The sequence below is a fragment of the Mixophyes fleayi genome, chromosome 8 (assembly GCF_038048845.1).
Source record: "Mixophyes fleayi isolate aMixFle1 chromosome 8, aMixFle1.hap1, whole genome shotgun sequence".
In the NCBI taxonomy this organism is placed as follows: domain Eukaryota; kingdom Metazoa; phylum Chordata; class Amphibia; order Anura; family Limnodynastidae; genus Mixophyes; species Mixophyes fleayi.
Genome location: NC_134409.1, coordinates 59,576,757 through 59,596,625, shown reverse-complemented (window position 1 = coordinate 59,596,625; position 19,869 = coordinate 59,576,757). Strand labels below are relative to the sequence as shown.

General features: G+C 40.1%; 1 protein-coding gene across 3 annotated transcripts in view; it reads left to right on the top strand.

Moving 5' to 3' along the window:
- Nucleotides 1–19,869, top strand: part of LOC142099296 (coagulation factor XIII B chain-like) — a 341,745-nt gene that overhangs the window by 250,870 nt on the left and 71,006 nt on the right. For all 3 annotated transcript variants that reach the window (XM_075182612.1, XM_075182611.1, XM_075182613.1), the window contains one exon: nt 17,100–17,282. In XM_075182612.1, coding sequence (XP_075038713.1) covers nt 17,100–17,282 — 183 coding nt within the window. The remainder of the gene's footprint in view (nt 1–17,099; nt 17,283–19,869) is intronic.

Genomic DNA, 19,869 nt, shown 5'->3' with positions numbered 1-19,869 from the left:
AGCACTGCAGCCCCCTCCTCGTTCAGGTGCAATCCATCACGACAATAAAGATGGCAACTGACCGAGAAATCAGCCCAGTGCTCTAAGAATCCAAAACCCTCCTTCCTACACCAATCTTTTAGCCACGCATTAACCTCTCTAATCTCCCGCTGCCTCCCTGTACTAGCGCGTGGCACAGGTAGTATTTCCGAAAATACTACCTTGGATGTCCTTGCTTTAAGTTTGCGACCTATGTCCCTGAAATCATTCTTTAGGACACCCCTTCTTCCTCTAACTCGGTCATTTTTGCCAACATGCACCAAAACCGCTGGGTCATTCCCAGCCCCTCCCAACAATCTGTCCACCTGATCCGCAATATGCCGAGCCCGAGCACCCGGGAGACAACACACTGTTCGGCATGCACGGTCCCGGTAACAGATTGCCCTATGTACCTTCCTAATAATTGAATCCCCTACCACCACAATCTGCCTGGGTCCCTGAGTAACTTTGGTCCCCTCTATGCTGGAGAGACCATTCCCCTGGTTGCTAGAGGAAGCAGTCTCATCCAACTCTACCAATTCTGAACTGCCTTCCACAGTATCTTCATCCAATCTGGCAAATCTGCTGGGATTGCTTAGCTCAGAACTGGCCTGCCTCTTCCTCCCTCTGCTACCCCTAGTAACTGTTACCCAGCTGCCTACCTGTGCATCCTCTTCTGTCTCTGCTCCACCCTGCTCAGCTAACGCATCAACGGTGAGCTGTAAACTCTGCTCCAGGTTGGCAATGTCTCTCAATGTTGCAATGGTCTGCTTTAGATCAGTTACCTGGGCTTCCAAAGAGACCAATTGCTCACATTTCTCACAGAGGTATAAACCTTGGAACACTTGCTCCAAGTGTGCATACATATGACAAGATATGCATTGAGTGAGATCATCAAGCCTGCAACTACTCATCTTATTATGGCTAACCTAACTTCTTATAGCCTACAGTGAACTTGAGTACTAGCCTTTCATAGCCACCTACCAGATTAAACCCCTTCCTGGATTCAACTCCTTATTGGATCTAACTCCACACTTTAAACAAAAACAGCACTTGAAATCAAAAAAGCAGTGAAATCACAAGCTCAATGAAATCGCTTGCTACCTCCTGTTAAGTAGAGCTTGCACTAACCAGCTGTATCAACTATGCAATTAAACCACACCCACTAGCTCTAACAGAGAGAGAAGGAAAAAGATATAAAGGGTTTTACTACTGTTTTTTTGGTTTGTACTGATCCCACCATACAATACTGGCTGCTTTTCATGTAGCACACAAATACTTGATAGCTTTTTTGTACACTGAAATTTAAGGTTGATCTAGGACATGCCCTACCCAAACTATAAATCTGACCCCACATTTTAAACTTATCTCCCCCTCCAATGCAACATGGTTTTACCAAGGTGCAAAGTTTCTCATTTTTTTGCTTTACTTTTCTTAATGACTTAATGAATTAGGCCCTAAGAGTCCATACCGTCCTTCGGCCATTAATAAAAAAATGTTTTTCTTGTCTATGTAAAAGTCAGTGGGGCTAAGGAAGAAGGTCACACAAACCACAATTCCCTTCCCAGCCCACCCTCCCCCCTCAGTTACTCACCTGATCCCGAGAGATAGCTATGATACGCACCGTATCTTGTTCACGATGGACCCCCTACTGTTCACCTCATCACAGGCTTTGATGGGGAACTGACTCTTGGATCCTTTTTACTGTTCTGATTCACCAGTATCGGCCGACACCTCATTGCACTGCAGGCCTCTGACTGCTGCCTGGAACCTCAGCCTCTAAGCGTGCCCTTTAGGAATTCACGACTTTGTGGCCTTCCGGACCTATAAAAAGGCCACTTGCCTCTGCACTCACAAAGGGTCTCTAGTGTCTCCACCTTCACACAGGTTCCCTAGTGCCTCTGCACTCACACAGGTTCCCTAGTGCCTCTGCACTCACACAGGGTCCCTAGTGCCTCTGCATTCACACAGGGTCCCTAGTGCCGTCCTGCTTCAAAGGCATTTTGCCCTCCCTATGTGTCCTGGTGTAATACTAACAAAAATGCTTTACGCCTGCTTTTAAAAAGGACCAAGTGCCTTGGCAACTCAAGGGCATAGTGCCCTACCAAACTCAAGGGCAAAGCTCCCCGCTAAAACTAAACCTAAGGGCCTTGTACCCTAAATACACTAAGGGCCTAGTGCCCCCTCCAAATAAACTAAGGGCATAGAAATCACTATGTCTTGGAGGCATAACTGTCATGGCTGTTTTCTTCTGAGTGCAAGATCTGGTACGGTCTAAATCGACAGGACATCGCAAAATGAACAATATCAGCACTAGGTTATGCCAGCCATGGCTGGTGGCACTATAGCAAGGAAACCCAAAGCATGGGATCCCCCTGCCATTGTGACAACCATCTCTAGGCTGATCAGCATAACCTGGATTCCCTACGGAGATCAGACCTGAGAAAAATACAGGCCCCTTCTCAAGGTTTAACCAGCCCCATGCTGAATATAGCACTTGGGCTACTCCCACACCCCTGTAGCAGTGACTGTGGGTAAATATGTTAAAAATAGATTTAATTAAGCATTTTGTCTGGCTACCAGGTCAAGCAGGCACTTGGTGCTTTTTTTGGGGGGAGTGTGCACACTTTTTTATTTACTTTATTTATTAGCTTTATGTGTAATTGCATATAATATTCTTAAAGACTATATTCTAATTATGTATGCACATAGCAAACACCATGATGCAATTTATACTTATATATTATATACTTGTATATAATACACCTTGATGGTGTAATATTATATATACTTTAAGACATTCATCCATTAGTGTAAGTCTTCTCAAAGAGATATGCATATAGCATAATATCACTGCCATGAATTACATTAGTTGCAAGAATATAATTTTTATTGAATATTTCCAGCTAAATAGTAAATTTTAATCATCAGTGTCTCCCCCAAGTAGCAGTACTATAGTACAGAAGAATGAAACTCCACCAACGAGATTACTGTCCACCTTCACAACCTAGAAGATGTGAAATCCAAACAGATTCTGCACCACCCACCCAGCCTGGTGTCGATTCAGACAAAAGACACAGTGCAGGATTGGCTGGGGCAATTTCTACCAAACTGTGGGGGGTCCCTGGAATTGAGCTGTCTCAGTTCTTCTAGTTGAGGAGGGTTTTGTTTCAAATCTACTTTTTAGCAGTGAATATTTTAAATCAATACAAAACTGTTATTCCCTATAATGTCATCTAGTCCGGTCTACTATTTCAAGGTTAATATACCACATCAAATCTGGACTATTTTAATGTTCTTCCTGAAAGTAATTAATAATGAAATCTTTGATTAGCAACTGATTTATAATACGTTTCCATATATATTTTAAAATGAGATTAGTGGTTCGGATTTGGATTAAATATTGTTATTTTTATTATTATGGTAGATTTGTAAGGTGCCACAGGTGCTCCGCAGTGTCATACAGTAGGGAAAACAGTACATACATAAAACAGGGACATAGAAGGTAGACAAAATAATTGCAGACATGAAAACAAAGGGTATGAAGGACCCTGCTCATTAGAGAGCTTACATTTTAAGTGGAAGAGGGCACAGCTGAAACAAGAGGAGCAAATGTGAAGATTGGGACAATTGTGAGGGTGCATTAGTGTGAATAGTGTTATTGGGATAAGGTCACCTCTAAAAAAAAGTGATGGGTTTTCAAAGAGCGTCTAAAGATTTGAAGGCTGTTGGAAAGTCTGATTGCACATGGTAGGGGATTCCATAAGTAGGGAGCAGCACGGTAGAAGTCTTGTAGGCGGGAGTGAAAGGTAGTTACTAGAGATGAAACAAGAAGAAGGTCAGAAGTAGATCTAACAGTGCAGGAGGGAGAGTATTTTGATATGAGATTTGAGATATATGCAGGGGTAGCGTTGTTGAGGGCTTTGTAGATAAGGGTGAGTAACTTGAATTGGATTATGGAGGACACAGGGAGCCAGTGTAGGGATTTGCAAATTGGTGCAGCAGATGTGGAGTGGTGAGAGAGGCAGATCAGTTTTGCAGCATGGATATAGGGTGTTAGGAATGCCAGATAGCAAGAGGTTGCAATAGTCAAGGCAGGAGATGATGAGAGAATGGATAATAGTTTTGGTGGCATGTTGAGTGAGAAAAGAGCATATTCTGGCAATGTTTTTAAGGTACAGTCGAGAGCACTGGGAGAGAGTCTGTATGTGAGGAATAAAGCAGAGGGTGGAGTCAATTGTGACACCAAGGCAGTGGGATTGGTAGACTGAGGAAATTGTGGTGTTATTGACAGTGAGGGAGATTTGAGGGCAGGTGGTGACTCTGGCAGGTGGGACGATAATAAGCTCTGTTTTGGACATGTTGAGCTTTATGCAGCATTCAGATATACATGTGGAGATAGCAAAAGACCGTTTGGTACACAAGATAGTACAGAAGGGGAGAGGTCAGAGGAAGATATATAGATTTGGGTGTCATCCACATAGAGGTTATATTGGAGGCCAAATGCCCAAATTTGTGCCCCAAGAGAAGAGGTGTATAATGAAAAAAGTAAAGGACCAAGAACAGAGCCTTGTGGGACCCCAACAGATAGTGGGAGTGGATAGGTGGATGTGCTAGAGGTAGAAACACTAAAGGAGTGGTTCGATAGGTGGGAAGTGAACCAGGAATGAACTGTGTCACAAAGGTAAATAGGGTGAAGGGTGTGTAGGAGAAGAGGGTAAGACGGGCATATGTACACTGATTGCTCCAGTAGTTTGAAAGCAAAGGGGAGGAGAGAAATAGGGCGGTAGTTGGAGAGAGAGGCTGGATCGAGATGGTTTCTTTAAAATTGGTGAGATGAGCACATGTTTAAAGGAAAATGAAAATGTGCCAATGGAGAGAGACAAGTTGAAGAGGTGAGATAGAGGTGGACATGCAGTTGAGAAGAAGGAGCAGAGAAGTTGGGAGGGAATAGGATCGAGGGGACAGGTTGTAGGGTGAGATGAAGAGAGGAGTGCAGAGACTTTGTCTTCAGTTACTTTTAATCCGACAGATACAAGATTTGTAGATCTGAGTATAAAACTCTCGCGATTTCTGGATCGATATCTTCTATATATATATAGCCCTTCCCCTGTACTCATCTGCCATTTTAGAACTGACAGCATGAAGGAAGGAAGGTGACTTGCAGGCTGTACTCCTAAAATAGTGTATAAAGAGTGACTAGAGCATTAGACAGGGTGATATAGAGATTTTTAAATAGAAAACAATAGCTGTGATTATTTTAATGCAGTTTATTTCTATACTAAACAGTCAGCTAGAATAGTTTGCTGTTCAATTGGGTGTCAGTCTGTCAGAGCATTTAGCATTAGCATTTAGTACTGGCTACTGTGTATGGGTAGCAGCACACCCAAAAAAAATGATTAGATCTAGTTAATTTAAAAACCAAAGTGAAGGAAGCATTCTTCTGAGGGTCAGTTGTAGTGACATCTTTATGAAAGAGGCAAAAAAGAGGGTTTGACTGTGATCCACCAAAAAACAAATTTATTTATTTATTTTTAGATCATTTCTCTTTTCTAGTCAAAGTAGTTTTAAATTTGGTGAGGGGCAGTCTCAGTGACATCTTAATGAGCAGGCAAAAAACAGGGTGCTATGCTTGAGTGTCAGCAGCAGTACCCCCAAAAAACAATATATACCTTTCTTCTAAAATCTAAAGTTTTCAACAAATTTAGAAGTATATTGTGGAGCTGTGTCATAAGAATTGTCACCTTTCCCTATCTCATAGGAAAAGGTGTGGTGGAAAGCAGCTACAAGTAGTTCCAATTTGTTCAAATAGCATTACTCCTCTTGGCAACAATGGATCACTGTACAGATCAATATATATATATATATATATATATATATATATATATATATATATATATATATATTTATATATATATATATATATATATATATATATATATATCAAACTATACTCAAATTGCTAGTTTTTGGCACAAAACTAATGCATAGCAGTGCAAACCCAGAGTATGAGAATGTATAGTATTATGTGTTGTAGATAGTGAAATAAATATGATTGCTCTTTCAAATGGTCCTTTCAAATGGAGGTTTAAATGCAGTATTAAAGCAGCTATCCTAAATGGCCAGTTCAGATCTCTGGAGGCAAATCTGTAGGATAGTAAGAGTAGCACTCTGTATAAGAACATTCTCCAGAAAGAGCAAGGACACCTAGCGACATCTAGCGACTCCTTCAGTTCATATCTATAACGCTTTCAAACTGTACAGGTTAGTAAACACTTTGTTTCAAATTTAAATGCTGAGCCCTTTTATTTATAAGTAGATGCTAATATGGAATGAGTGGCTTTGATGATGTGCTAAAAGTTTAAAGGTTGCAAGAAATTCCACGTCTGTTCAGCATATATATGTAAACAGCATTATAACATTATTGTCACGTACATATTCAAGTAAAATAGGCCCGCCACAGCATACATACATACCGCCAGTGCCGTAACTAGACATTTTAGTGCCCTGGGCGAGACAGGGCATCGACATCTAAATGGGAGTGACATTTGCTGAGTGGGTGTGGCCAACCTAATGTGGGAGTGTGGTTGGCACTGTACTGAAAGAATTCTGTTACACATATTTAGATATATATAGATAGATAGATAGATATAGATAATGTATAATTATATAAATCTATATAGTATAGATAATAATATATAGATCAAATGCTGTCTGTATTTTTACTTATATTTACCTTACCTTATACTTATACTTATATTAAATACCTAACTCACTATTTCTTTAGATAGGCTGTCACAGTATACCTACAGCAGGCTTGTGGACTATAGGAGGGCTAACTAAACTATTCTCCCTTGTAAAACACATCTCCCTCTCAATCTTATTGATACATACATTATAATTTGCCTACCAAAATCCTCAATTTCCATATTTGAAATGGGACTTGGCCTGCTTTCCAACAGCTGCCGGGTGTTGAACAGCGGTGCAAGACAGGGAACATGGAGCGTAGGAATTTGGCACACAGAGAGCCCTGGCCCCTCTGTGCCCGGACTAAGAGGATGTAACTGAAAACTTGAATGGAGAGACGTGAAAGGCTACAATGCTGACCAATCAGAGCGTGCCTATCACACTGTTGAATGCGATCACGCCAGTGAGGTTGCTTAGAGTAATGCTCTTTACTTAGTGATCGGGATCAGAAGGTTGTATCCAGGAGGTTACAACTCATTCCCAAAATCAGAACCTAATGCTTGTGGGGGATATAGCTGGCAAGATTAGAGTTGTGGTTCACATAGGGAGTTGTGTGGAGTGATTGAGCCTGGCCACAGAGTCCAACAACATAAATACAATCATTTCCTCACATATTGAAAGTTATTCTACAAAACATGTAAGTTATACAACAAAACTACCTACCAAAACTATACAAACTAATACAGAAATATATATTTTTTAAAACACATACACACAACACAACTGCAGTCAAAGTGTGATTACATTTAACCTTGCTGGTGTACTAATAATAATTTGCAATGGTTATTTGTTTAACAATACATACGGATGACATACAAATATGTAGGAGATATTTTATAATACTGGTGATATAGTTATTAGCGTATTTGTTAAATACAATGCATAGACCACATAATCCAGGTCTTACAAAAATCAGTATAAGACTGTACAACATGAGGGCTGAAAAAAATAGATTTTCACTTCCTGTTTATGTTATATACACCCATGGGGGGTGGGAGCATGAAAATGTATTGGGTGTAAACACTGGAAGAGATCTCTCAAAGAGATGTACAGTACATCAACAAAATATATAGTGCCCACTAAAGGAGGAGGGGAGAATCAAGTCACTGTATATAAAAAAAAACACCCACCACTTAAGTGGCTTCTATCTATTAAAGATGTAGCACAATTCCTGTCTTACACGCCTTAGGATGTCTAATATTACTGATCACGAAGGAATCCAGTATTGTAAAAAGTAACACTCGATCCTTCCTCAGACAGTACTGCTCTTTATGCAAACATTTTCTTGGGTTACGCACCTTCCCGGTACACTAGAGACGTTTGTCTTCCAGAATTGTTTTCTACCTGTGGCGCTAGACATCCTCCCTCCACATCACTGAATTTCCATGGTTATTAAACAAATCGCTACCGGCTGATTTATTTTGCCGAAACCTTTATCCACTGCAACTGGGAGCCGCCATGTTTAGCACAGCAAGAATCGACACTGAATGCAATTTTGTATTCCAAATGCCGAACTTCCTGCTTTCGGTGACTGCTTCTGATGCGCACTGCGTGGAGTGATTGAGCCTGGGCAAACAGGCAGGTATCGGGCAGCTGTGCCCTCGACGACGGAACCACCCACACCTGCCCAGATTCGGCTTTGCATGCCGCACCACTGCCTGCAGAGCATACATACATAAATACATACCCCACTGCTGTCTGCCAGAGCATACATACATACCCCACCGCTGTCTGCCAGAGCATACATACATACCCCACCACGGTCTGCCAGAGCATACATACATACATACCCCACCACCGTCTGCCAGAGCATACATACATACATATATACCCCACCATTGTCTGCCAGAGCATACATACATACTGAACCACTCAGTGTGGCACATACAGGGTAGCATGTGAGAGAATATCTTGTGGGCATGTGGGGCGGCACATGACAATAAAAACAGTTGAACATATTTGATGGAATGTGTGAGAAATGTTGGTGGGCATATAGAGTGACGTGTGACAAAAGTTGGTACACAGAGGGTGACATTTGGGAGAAACGTTGGTGGAAAGGGGGTGAGAAGTGAAAATAAAGCTGGTGCACAGTGATGTTAGATGTGAAAGTAAAGCTGGTAAGAATGGGGTGTCATGTGAGAGAGACTGGTACACAGGAGGTGACGAGAGAAAAAAAGCTGGTGCAATTGGTGGTAGCATGTGTGCATTCGATCACACAGCTGATGGGCAGTGGGATATGTGAGAGAAAAAGACATGCACTGGAAATTGAGGGTGCTAGGTTTAGAGGAAATCTGAGAAAAAATTACTTTGCCAAAACGGTAGTGGATAGTTGGAATAGACATCCAACAGAGGTAGTAGAGGTTAATATAATAGAACAATTTAAACACGCTTGTTTATAAGGGATTAAAAAAAATTGTGGAAACTAGATGGGCCAAGTGATTCTTATATGACGTCAAATTACGGTTTAATATTTCCGATCAAGGTTCCTTACACTTATACACAATTTCAAATTTAAGAAAACTATTGAAACTCTTCCACTCAAACTCCAAAAAGCAATGAAATACGATGATTAAGCCAGAAACCTTAATGGACGTTTTCCTTGCGCAATACAGACATGGTATGCCATCATATCCTGTGGTTACCTGCAGATTCAGCACTATCATGGTGTTGCTGTCGCTCACAACATGGTGGTGCTGCTAATTTACAGATTTGTTTGTTCACTGGAATAGAGAGATGATATTCCCCACAGCCATCCTCCTCAGTCCTGATTTATGAATGGTTATTTATATAAGCGCTTATCCAAATTTGGAGCAACATACTAGAGCCTGGTTTCTGAATATACCGAGCTTTGGCTGAACAGAACCCCATAATGAAGATTTAGTATTTAATACACACACACATAAATATATATATATATATATATATATATATATATACATATATACAAAACAAAAAGACAATTGTCAGCACTTATCCTTTGCACTGCATATCTGTGTGTGTCTAGCAAAATGAAACATGAGGTATTAATTCATATTTTGATCAAAACATTTAAGCCTGCAGCCCATCATCAAGGGCACCTCATTATATGCAGGTCCTACACTGACCTATATGCTTTAAACACCATTAAAGTGCAGTTAAAATCAGATGCACTCACCTCCCAGGTATAGGGGTTTACATCTAGCAAGGGCTGGCTTGTGAGCCACACCCAAATGTGCCTTCAATAGGCTTGATGGATAGCTGCTATGACAATAAGGCAATAGTTAGAAACAAAACCAGAGAAAAAACAAGCCCGCGCTCGGTATATCCCACATTATATATGGTACCAACTGCTTAGCAATAAGCCCGCGCTCGGTATATCCCATATTGTATATGGTACTAGCTGCGTGGCACTATAAATGCATATATATATATATATATATATATATATATATATATATATATTATATCCACACATATACATAGAGAATCCCACAGAGTTGAGATTTTGGTTTCTGAACGAAACCGAGTCATGACTGGTAGGGTACTTTGATACTTTGCAGATCAATGTTTCCATATATAGTACTATATGGGTTAGACATGATTCAGAACTAATTTATATTTTGTAGAGCTTTTACTGTATGACTGTTAGCAGCAGAAACCAGAAAAAAATAGTTTTTTTATTTTAAAATTTTAAGCAGTATCTACCAACTAATTTTTATCACTCCCAAGTGCTTTTGGGGTGGCCTCCCTAATTGTGCATAAATATTTCTGGCTGTCAAAATTACTATCTGTCAGCAGTATCTACCAACTAATTTTTAGCACTCCCCAGTGCTTTTGGGGTGTCCTCCCTAATTGTGCATAAATATTTCTGGCTGTCAAAAGTCATATCTGTCAGCAGTATCTACCAACTAATTTTTAGCACTCCCCAGTGCTTTGCGATCAGAATGGATTCAAAGCAGTCCACATATGATCAGAATGAGCAACCAGGTTCTGTCAACAGTCCTGATGTTAGTGTTCCCAGTACGTCATCTGGCCAAGGCGATGTCAAACTACAGAGTGTTTCCAAATCAGTGCAAATAAAGAAAACCCCAAAAAAATTTACTGTATTGAAGCGAAAAAGAAGTGTTACTGAGTAAAAGTTAAGTGCCGATAAAAATTTTTTTGCAAAATTGCCATTCTACACACTCAGTGGCAAAGAGAGAATGAGGCCTTCACCTTTGGCTTTTAGTGGTAGATCCAAAAAAGTTACCCAACCTACAATTGGTGCACAACTACTGTTACGCGTCAAAGCCGAGCTGCAAGATAACAGTAAGGCATTAGAGGACAATGTTTGCTCTGATTCACAAATGACAACAATCCCTGTGGAGAGTCCATCCAACAGTGGGATGTCTAATAGTGAGCATTCTGCTGATGTGTGCCTTAATAGCCCGAGTGTAGCCGGTGATACCCAAATTGAGGATGCCACTTTGAAATTAGAAGAGGATGAGGGGGAGATTTGTGTAGGCGACGAGGGCGCTAATGAGGATGTTGATGAGGATGAGGTTGTTTGTGTAAGTCCTGCACCAGTGGCAGCAGTTCTGGCATGTGACAGAAAAAAGGCCATTGTCATGCCTCGATATAAAACAAAAAATTCCACTTCTTATGTGTGGAATTATTTCTACCCAAATCCAGACAACAATTGTATAGCCATTTGTAGTGTATGTCAAGCCACAGTCAGTCGAGGGAGGGACCTTAACCATCTTGGAACCTCGTCTATGTTACGCCATTTAACGAGAGTTCATGGCAAAGTGTTGGGAAAAGCTGAAAGTTCTTCCCAAAAAAATTCAAGCACTCCATCATCAGCTAAGACCCTCCGCTCACCGACATCCCGATGGCTACAAAATACACCCACCACACCATCCTCATCAATATCCTCAGTAGCGCTCGGAGTTATCCCGGCATACCACTTAAGGCTGGATGACTTCTGCACTATTATTGATTCCTCTGAAGAAAGCATTAGTCCCACTGCTGCTGCTGTTGCTGCTGCTGGGGGTGAATTGTCATCCCAGAGGCAGGTCAAGAAAATGAGCAGTCCTACATTTCAGCAATTAACTGTGAAACAATCATTTGCGAGGGGAAGCAAATATGACAGCAGTCACCCAGTCGCCAAGCGAACCACAGACGCCATGGCTGCAATGTTGGTGTTAGATCTGCGTCCAATCTCCACAATAAACGCAGCTGGTTTTTCACAGTTAATTGAGGTTTTGTGTCCGCGTTACAGAATTCCATCGCGACACCATTTCTCCTGTAAAGCAATTCCACAACTATACCAAAAAGTGTGTAAAAATGTAGAGATTGCACTGAAAAATGCCATTCTGCCCACTGTCCACTTAACCACAGATATGTGGACAAGTGGAAGTGGCCAAACCAAAGACTATATGACTGTGACAGTCCACTGGGTTGGTCATTCACCTTCACCAGCAGGAACAGCAGCAGCATGTACACCACTACATAACATTTGTCACAGTCAGGCCACTCTTTGTATCACTGGCTTCCCTAACAGGCATACAGCTGACAATTTGTTACGCAAACTGAGAGATGTGATTGATGCATGGCTTATACCACTCGGACTCTCCCAAGGGTATGTCATTTCTGATAACGCCAACAATATAGTGCGAGCATTACAGCTGGGTGATTTCCAACATATTCCCTGTTTTGCTCACACCATCAACTTGGTGGTGCAGAGCTTCCTACGAAATAACCGTGAGGTGCAGGAGATGCTTTCGGTGGCCCGTAAAATTTCAGGCCATTTCAGGCATTCAGCCACAGCATGTAGGAGATTACAGCAGCTCCAAGAGCAGTTTAACTTGCCCTGCCACCAACTTAAACAAGAGGTGGTAACTAGGTGAAATTCCACCCTGTACATGCTTCAGAGGATGGAGGAACAGCGCAAAGCCATTCAAGCATAATGCACAAGCCATGACATTGGGAAAGGAGGGGGGATGTATTTCACTCTTGCACAGTGGGAATCCTTTCAGTCCTGTGCAAGGTGCTGAAACCATTTGAAGTTGTGACGTGTGAGGTGAGTGCAGACTCTGCTAGTTTGAGCCAAGTCATTCCTTTAATTAGACTATTGGAAAAGCAGCTTGAGAAAATGAAGGAGGAGCTGAAAGCAAGCAATTCAGCAAAGTATGTTGGCCTTGTCGATCAAGTACTTAATTCGCTTCACAATGATACTCGAGTTATTAAGATCTTGAACGCGGATCAGTATGTTTTGGCCACTGTGCTTGATCCAAGGTTTAAAACCTACATTGAATCTTTACTTGTAAATGAGCGAGATGTGAACTTTTGCAAGGAGCTATTGCTCAGCAAGTTGGCCGCTGAACTGGGCCTCGGCTTGACGACGTGTCCTCCTTCACTTTCTCAAGCTGCTGCTGCTCGTAAAAAATTAAATTTCCCAAAAAGAAGCAGGGAAGACGCAGGGGGCAGACCAGAACAATTTAACATCTGGGGGTAAATGTATGAATCTCCGGATTCTTTAAAGCGGCGCTGCATTGTAAAGGGAAACTTACCTTTACAATGCAGCGCCGCTTTAAATTTAAGCGCTGAAGAGGCTGAACACATGGGAGATGAAGAATCTGGAGATTCATACATTTACCCCCTGGGCTGGTTTGAATGATTTTTCAAAAAAATGTGTCACTTTGCCCATAACTCCATCCAATACGAGTATAAACATGCAAAGCATGGTGGAGGATTACTTTCAAGAGGTAGTTGATATGGAAATGTCAGACAGTCCCTTTCCTTACTGGGAAGAAAAGCAGGCCATTTGGAAACCCATGTGCAAACTTGCTTTGCAATACCTAAGCTGCCCACCCTCCAGTGTGTACTCTGAACGAGTGTTCAGCACAGTAGGGAACTTAGTCAGTGATCGCCGTAGAAGGTTACTTCCCAAAAATGTGGAGAAAATGATGTTTATAAAAATTAACTACATCTTCCACGAGGAAGGCCTTCACCATCCAAGACATCCAAGCACTGACTGTTCTCTAATGGCGGATTCAAGCGGCGATGAATTGATAGTCTGTGATGATGACGTACACACTGATGAGGGTAAGGATGAAGCTGAAGATGATGACGATAACATCTTTTTAAAACTTTCTATGTAAGTGTAGGGTGCAATCTACCCCCAAAGAGGAAAGAAACTTCTGGCATTTCCATATCACGTACCGTCTTGAAAGGCTGCTGTCTGGGAAATTTATCCTTAAGGGTAGGGTGTCATAGACAGAGTGACCCCAAACTGGCTTTGTCCATTTCTCTTAATATTGTACAGTCTATAACGGCTGAATTTTTTGGTATTTTATACAAGTGGAGGGGGGCCTAGAGAGACAGAAACCAAACTTGCTTTCTCCATGTCAGTTAATATTGTACAGTTTATAACAGCTGAATTTTTGGGTATTTTATACAAGTGGAGGGGGGCCTAGAAAGCCAGAAATCAAACTGGCTTTGTCCATTTTAATTAATATTGTACAGTCTATAATGGCTGAATTTTTTGGTTTTTTAAACAAGTGGAGGGGGGTCTATAGAGACAGAAAGCAAACTGCCTTTTTCCATTTCTTTACATATTTAACTATAAGTGTAGGGTGTAATATACATCCAAAGACGATGGCTGCATTGACAATATGCATAGATGGAGAGGAAGACAATCTGTTTTGTGTGTAGAATAAATGATGGCCTACCAACGAAGAATTAAACTGTTTTTTGGATGATTTATTACCTCTACAATTAGATTACTTATCTCTAAAACAGTTGGAGCACTAAATTGGGTTATTTTAGGCCCAAAAACATTGATTTTCCAACAAAATAGCAAAACAAAACCAAACAAAACCAAAACCAAAACCAAAACACGCAATGGCGGTTTTGCAAAACCAAAACCAAAACACGACGGTAATCCAGATCCAAAACCGTATCCAAAACCAAAACATGGGGGTCAGTGACCATCTCTAATATTAAGTGTTAAAAAACTGGGTGTTTGTGTGAAAGGGTCAGCAGCAGAACCCCTCCAAAAAATTTTTTATATTCTAAACTTTTCTTGTTAAGGGTCATTCAGTGACATCTATATTAAGTGGGAAAAAAGGGTATTTGCGTGTGAGGGTTTTTTCTAGGCATTTTGATATTCAGCGGCCACATGTAGAACATCGCAGTGGCTGCAAAAAAAAAATGTCATCTGCCATGCCACCAACTGAAGCAAGCCCATTAGATAAATGAATAAACAAAAACTGTAGAGTAGGGATGGTAAGGTGCAAAAGATAAAAATGTTGAAACACTACACACACTAAATTTGGAACGTTAGACAGCATGCATCATGGAGAGTGAAGAGGCAATAAGAAGCATAGTTTATTAGATAGTCAGCAGTCAGTAGATATTTAGACAAGAAGAGAGATACTCAATTGTAAAGTGTTACATAATTTGTTGGCGCTATATAAATGATGATGATAATAAACGAAGTTGGCCTGCACCCATAGCACAAAACTTCAAAGATTACGTACACAGTACATTTGGAACATAATAGGGCATCCATCATAGATGGCTACAGAAACAGGCAGAGGTCAATTGATGGAGAGTGGTATGAATGAATAGAGTTAGACATTTTGTTAGAAACTTAACTGATCCACGCTCAATCACTGCCACCCACGCTGTCGCTTCCAGACGGGCAGCTCTGATGACTACAGCCATGTGACCGCAGGCAGGGATTTTGAATCTCTTTTCTCTATATAAGAACTGCTCTGACACTGAATTTGTGTCATAGCAATAGGATTTCTACCTCAGTGTCTGACTTCTGTGTTCCTTGCCTCTGAGCAAGTCTCACTGTGCATGATCTTTGGCTACCTTGACCTCGTCCTAGGATTTCCCTTTGTACCATGCTGATATTGTGTACCAGACCTCTGCTAACTCATTCTGACCACAGCTCCAGATTCTCCTATGTACCGCACTGATTACTGTGTAGCAGACCTCTGCAAACACTCTCTGACTACACTTCCGAATTCTTCCTTGTACCACACAGTCAGTTGTGTACAAGTCCCAGGCTATCCCTCTGACCACAACTCTGCTCACTCCATCTGTTCTTCTGCCTCTGAACATCTATTTACCTCAGTCCCCAGACTCTGTTTCAAGCCACAGCCTCTCATCCCTTCATCTATCACGTCAATGGGCTAACCCCGCCCAGCCAAGACACTTTTGCTAATAGGGTGGTCCTAACTCTAAACAGTGAGGGTCCCTATTTTGGGCCATAAATATGTGTTTTTAAGTTTAGCACCAACTTACCAAGAGGTACCCCAAAGTCCTCCAAATGGCAAAACAGCAACAACACTCTTCATCAGCTACTGTTGCCAAACATGCCACTCAAACAAACAAAACAGAAGTGGAAGTTGCTCAATCAATTTATAGGTTCATAGCAGGCGCCGGAAAGGGTGAAAATCCCCCAGCGCACTGCTATAATCAGCAAAGGAGCAGCTATTTCTATTTGTACATAAAAATGTAGAATTCTCAGTTGCACACATTTTCAAATGTATGGTAACCCCGACCTTTCAAGAACCTGTTATGAACCTATAAATTTGAGCAACGTCCACTTCTGTTTTAAACAGAGGATATGTTGCTGGGAAAAAAACAAATAAAACAAACTTTCATGTGCTGTGAAGGAAATAAGATCAGAGTCCAAAACAGACTTCTTGTGGTGTGAAACTTGCAGAGAAGGACAGATGGAAACATCATGTGAAGAATATGGAGTTTCAGGTGAATGTTGACTGTTGTTCCTCTATAGCTGTAGTAATGGGTAGAATGTTCTTCTCCTGTTTCCCTTTGGCATAACTCCGAATTATGCTATTTAAATCTTAATACACTTGTAACTACACACTTAGAACTATACACATTGACTAAGCAGCCATCACAGGCTTGCAGCCATTCTACAATGATTATATATGGTTAACCAACACATTTGATTAGTGTCTTCAATCAAACCCCCAATAAAGTCCTCCAGCAAAGAACAGCAATAAAATTGTAAACAAGCAGTGAGAGAACAGCATACCATGGAGTTAGAAATAAAAATGCACTTCCGTAATACAGCTCTGACACTGGTGTAACTAAGATAGGAATAATTACCTGTTGATAAAAAAGAGGATACAGAGATTAGTCACTACTCATAAACTGGTATAGAGATAACTAATAACTAAAATGAAGTTCGGTATAACTCTGAATTATGATATATATGTATTTGTTATTTCTTACGATTTGAAATTAAATATATTTGTCTGTTGGCTCTAAAACTTCTGTTGAAATATTTTATTGGCTTACTAAGTTTACTCATTTTTTTTTTCCTTTTTTAGGAATTGGCGAGAGCTGTGGTCCAGCACCAATAGTACAATTTGGAGACACTAAAGATGTTAGAAAAACTTTCTATGACTCAGGTTCAACTGTGGAATATAAATGTCCAAATTTTCATGTACTTACTGGAAACAAAACTGTTACATGTTGGAATGGAGTGTGGGAAAACGCACCAGTATGTCTAGGTATGTTCATGGTTGTTCAGTCTTCTTCCATGTACAGTATAACCACATTCAGGATATATAAACATTTATTGATCATGTGAATTATTATTATTACTTTAGTGCTTGATCACACTATAATAACTGTGTTTATTCCTGTTTATTCTCAAGAAAGTCAGTATTTCCTGTTTTAATTGGTACTTCTAAAGCATCCAAACTCCATTTGTTCCATCTGTACTTCTGGATTATCACTTGTGCCTTCAACTAGTGTGTAAAAGTCCTTGTCAGGACTATTGAGCGATAAAACTTCACTGTTTGAAGATTCTGCCTGAGACTATTACCTGCTGTATTCTGTGACCAAATAAATCCTGTAACTAAATAAATGATGATGATGAAACTGTTACTCCTTTCATCCATATCTATTACATTTCAAAACCTCAATTATCCCCTGAAGACTTACTGTATCCTATTCAAAGTGGCAGCTTGTTTTCAAACTGTAGCTGCAATATAATGTCTTCTTTGAGGCAACACCCTTTTTGAATCAGCATCTTTACTAATCATTTCCACCCCTTTCGTTGTCCATGACTCCAATGTCATTTGCTAAAACCTCAGCCAGTATAAATCTTCTCATATTGAATATTGTTGTCTTGAGCATATGCTACATTTTGTTCCTGTACACTAGTTCATTAATAGTCATGATTGTGTGTGATTTCTGATTTAAAGCTTTGTGGAATATGTTGGCACTTCTTAGCTTAATAATGGATATAAGGACTCATTGAATTTCTTTTGACAAATTAATTTGAGTTTTTTTAATTGCTTCTATTTTTGTTAAATCATACACCAAAATATTTATTTTTTTACTCAAATTGTGACACTGAGTTTTTTTAATTCATATGTGATAGTTGTTATATATATAATCTGTAAACACATCTCATTATTATCACTTGTACTACCCATACTAATGGACTCTCAGAACTGTCCCAGTCTCCACTCTGAACCACACTTGCTCCTCTTGCATCAGCTGTGCCCTCTTTCAATTAGAATGTAAGCTCTCTCATGAGCGGGGCTCTCACTACCCTTTATTTTCATGTCTGCATTTATTTTGTCTACCTTGTACACCTTTAAATTTTAAGGTGAAGAAACTATTGTCTTTATTTTGATTCAGTCCTTAAATTGGACCTTTATTTAAAGACATACAGATAACAACAAGTACATAGGCCTTATATACCCACATTACCCGTAATCTCTCAGTGACAACACCTGGTACAAATAAAGTCCAAGCTACATAAAAAAAAATGTAGTGTTAAAAAGTTACTATTAAAAAGGGAAGTTAAAATCAACATATCATCAGAGAACATTAAAATTTTCGGTGTCATAAATCATATAGTAGAAATAAAGCATAAGATTAGCATATACTGTATATAACGCGTATGCTAGTTAATTAAGGGGAGGAGGTAGTGTTCCCATTTTTCATAAGTATACCCAGAATAAAGCAAATGTTTTACTGCATATAAATCTGCAAACAAACAAAGTTAACCTTTGCTGGCTATTGCAGTGTGCGGGGGGATTTTTCTCTGTCTTTGTTCCTTTTGGGATAACCCCAACCTTTCAAGCACCTGTTATGAGCCTATAAATTGATTGAGCAAGTTCCACTTCTGTTTTGTTTGTTTGAGTGGGATGCTTGGCATCAGTAGCTGATGAAGAGTGCTGTTGCTGTATTGCCACTTGGAGGACTTTGGGGTACTTTGGGGACTCTTGGTAAGTTAGCGGTCAATTTAAAAACACATATATGTATGGCCCAAATATATGGGACTCTCACTGTGTAGAGTTAGGACCACCCTATTAGCAAAAGTGCCGTGGAGTGGCAGGTTCCTTTAACATACATTTGCAAATGTGGGCAACTGAGACTTTTGCATTTTTATGTACAAGTAGAAATGGGAGCTCCTTTGCTGGCTATAGCAATGTGCTGGGGGATTTTTCTCTGTGTTTGTTCCTTTTCGGATAACCCCACCCTTTCAAGTACCTGCTATGAGCCTATAAATTGATTGAGAAACTTTCACTTCTGTATTAACCTGAATATAACCACATGAAGTCATAAGTACTTGGCCAGCTAATTAACAAAAGGAGGGAGTATTTTCATATTTCAAAAAAATACCACAAACAATTGCATCATAGCATATAGATATACAAACAATCTGCATTAAATTACACCAATCCAAATGAAAATCTGATTGACAAATACATAATAAAGCATAGTTTAATATTGTGCACTATAATTAAATAGCTGCTAGTTATTTAATGAAAGGAGGGAGTATTTTTATGTTTCAATATTATACCCCAAACAAAACAAATACATCACAGCATTTAAATCTGCAACCAAACAGACATTCCACATTTATATTGACCTAAGACAAACTAGCATCTATATATTGTCATCATAGTAAAAAGTATATTGCATAAAATTAATGCAGTACACATGTTGAGAAGTAATCGTACTCCATGGTTCATACAGCGCAACAATTAAACATAGGGGTCGACTTATCATTACCCTGCTAAATTGATGATTTGTTATGCAGCGCTAGAAAATCATTGTCCGCCCAATTTATCATTA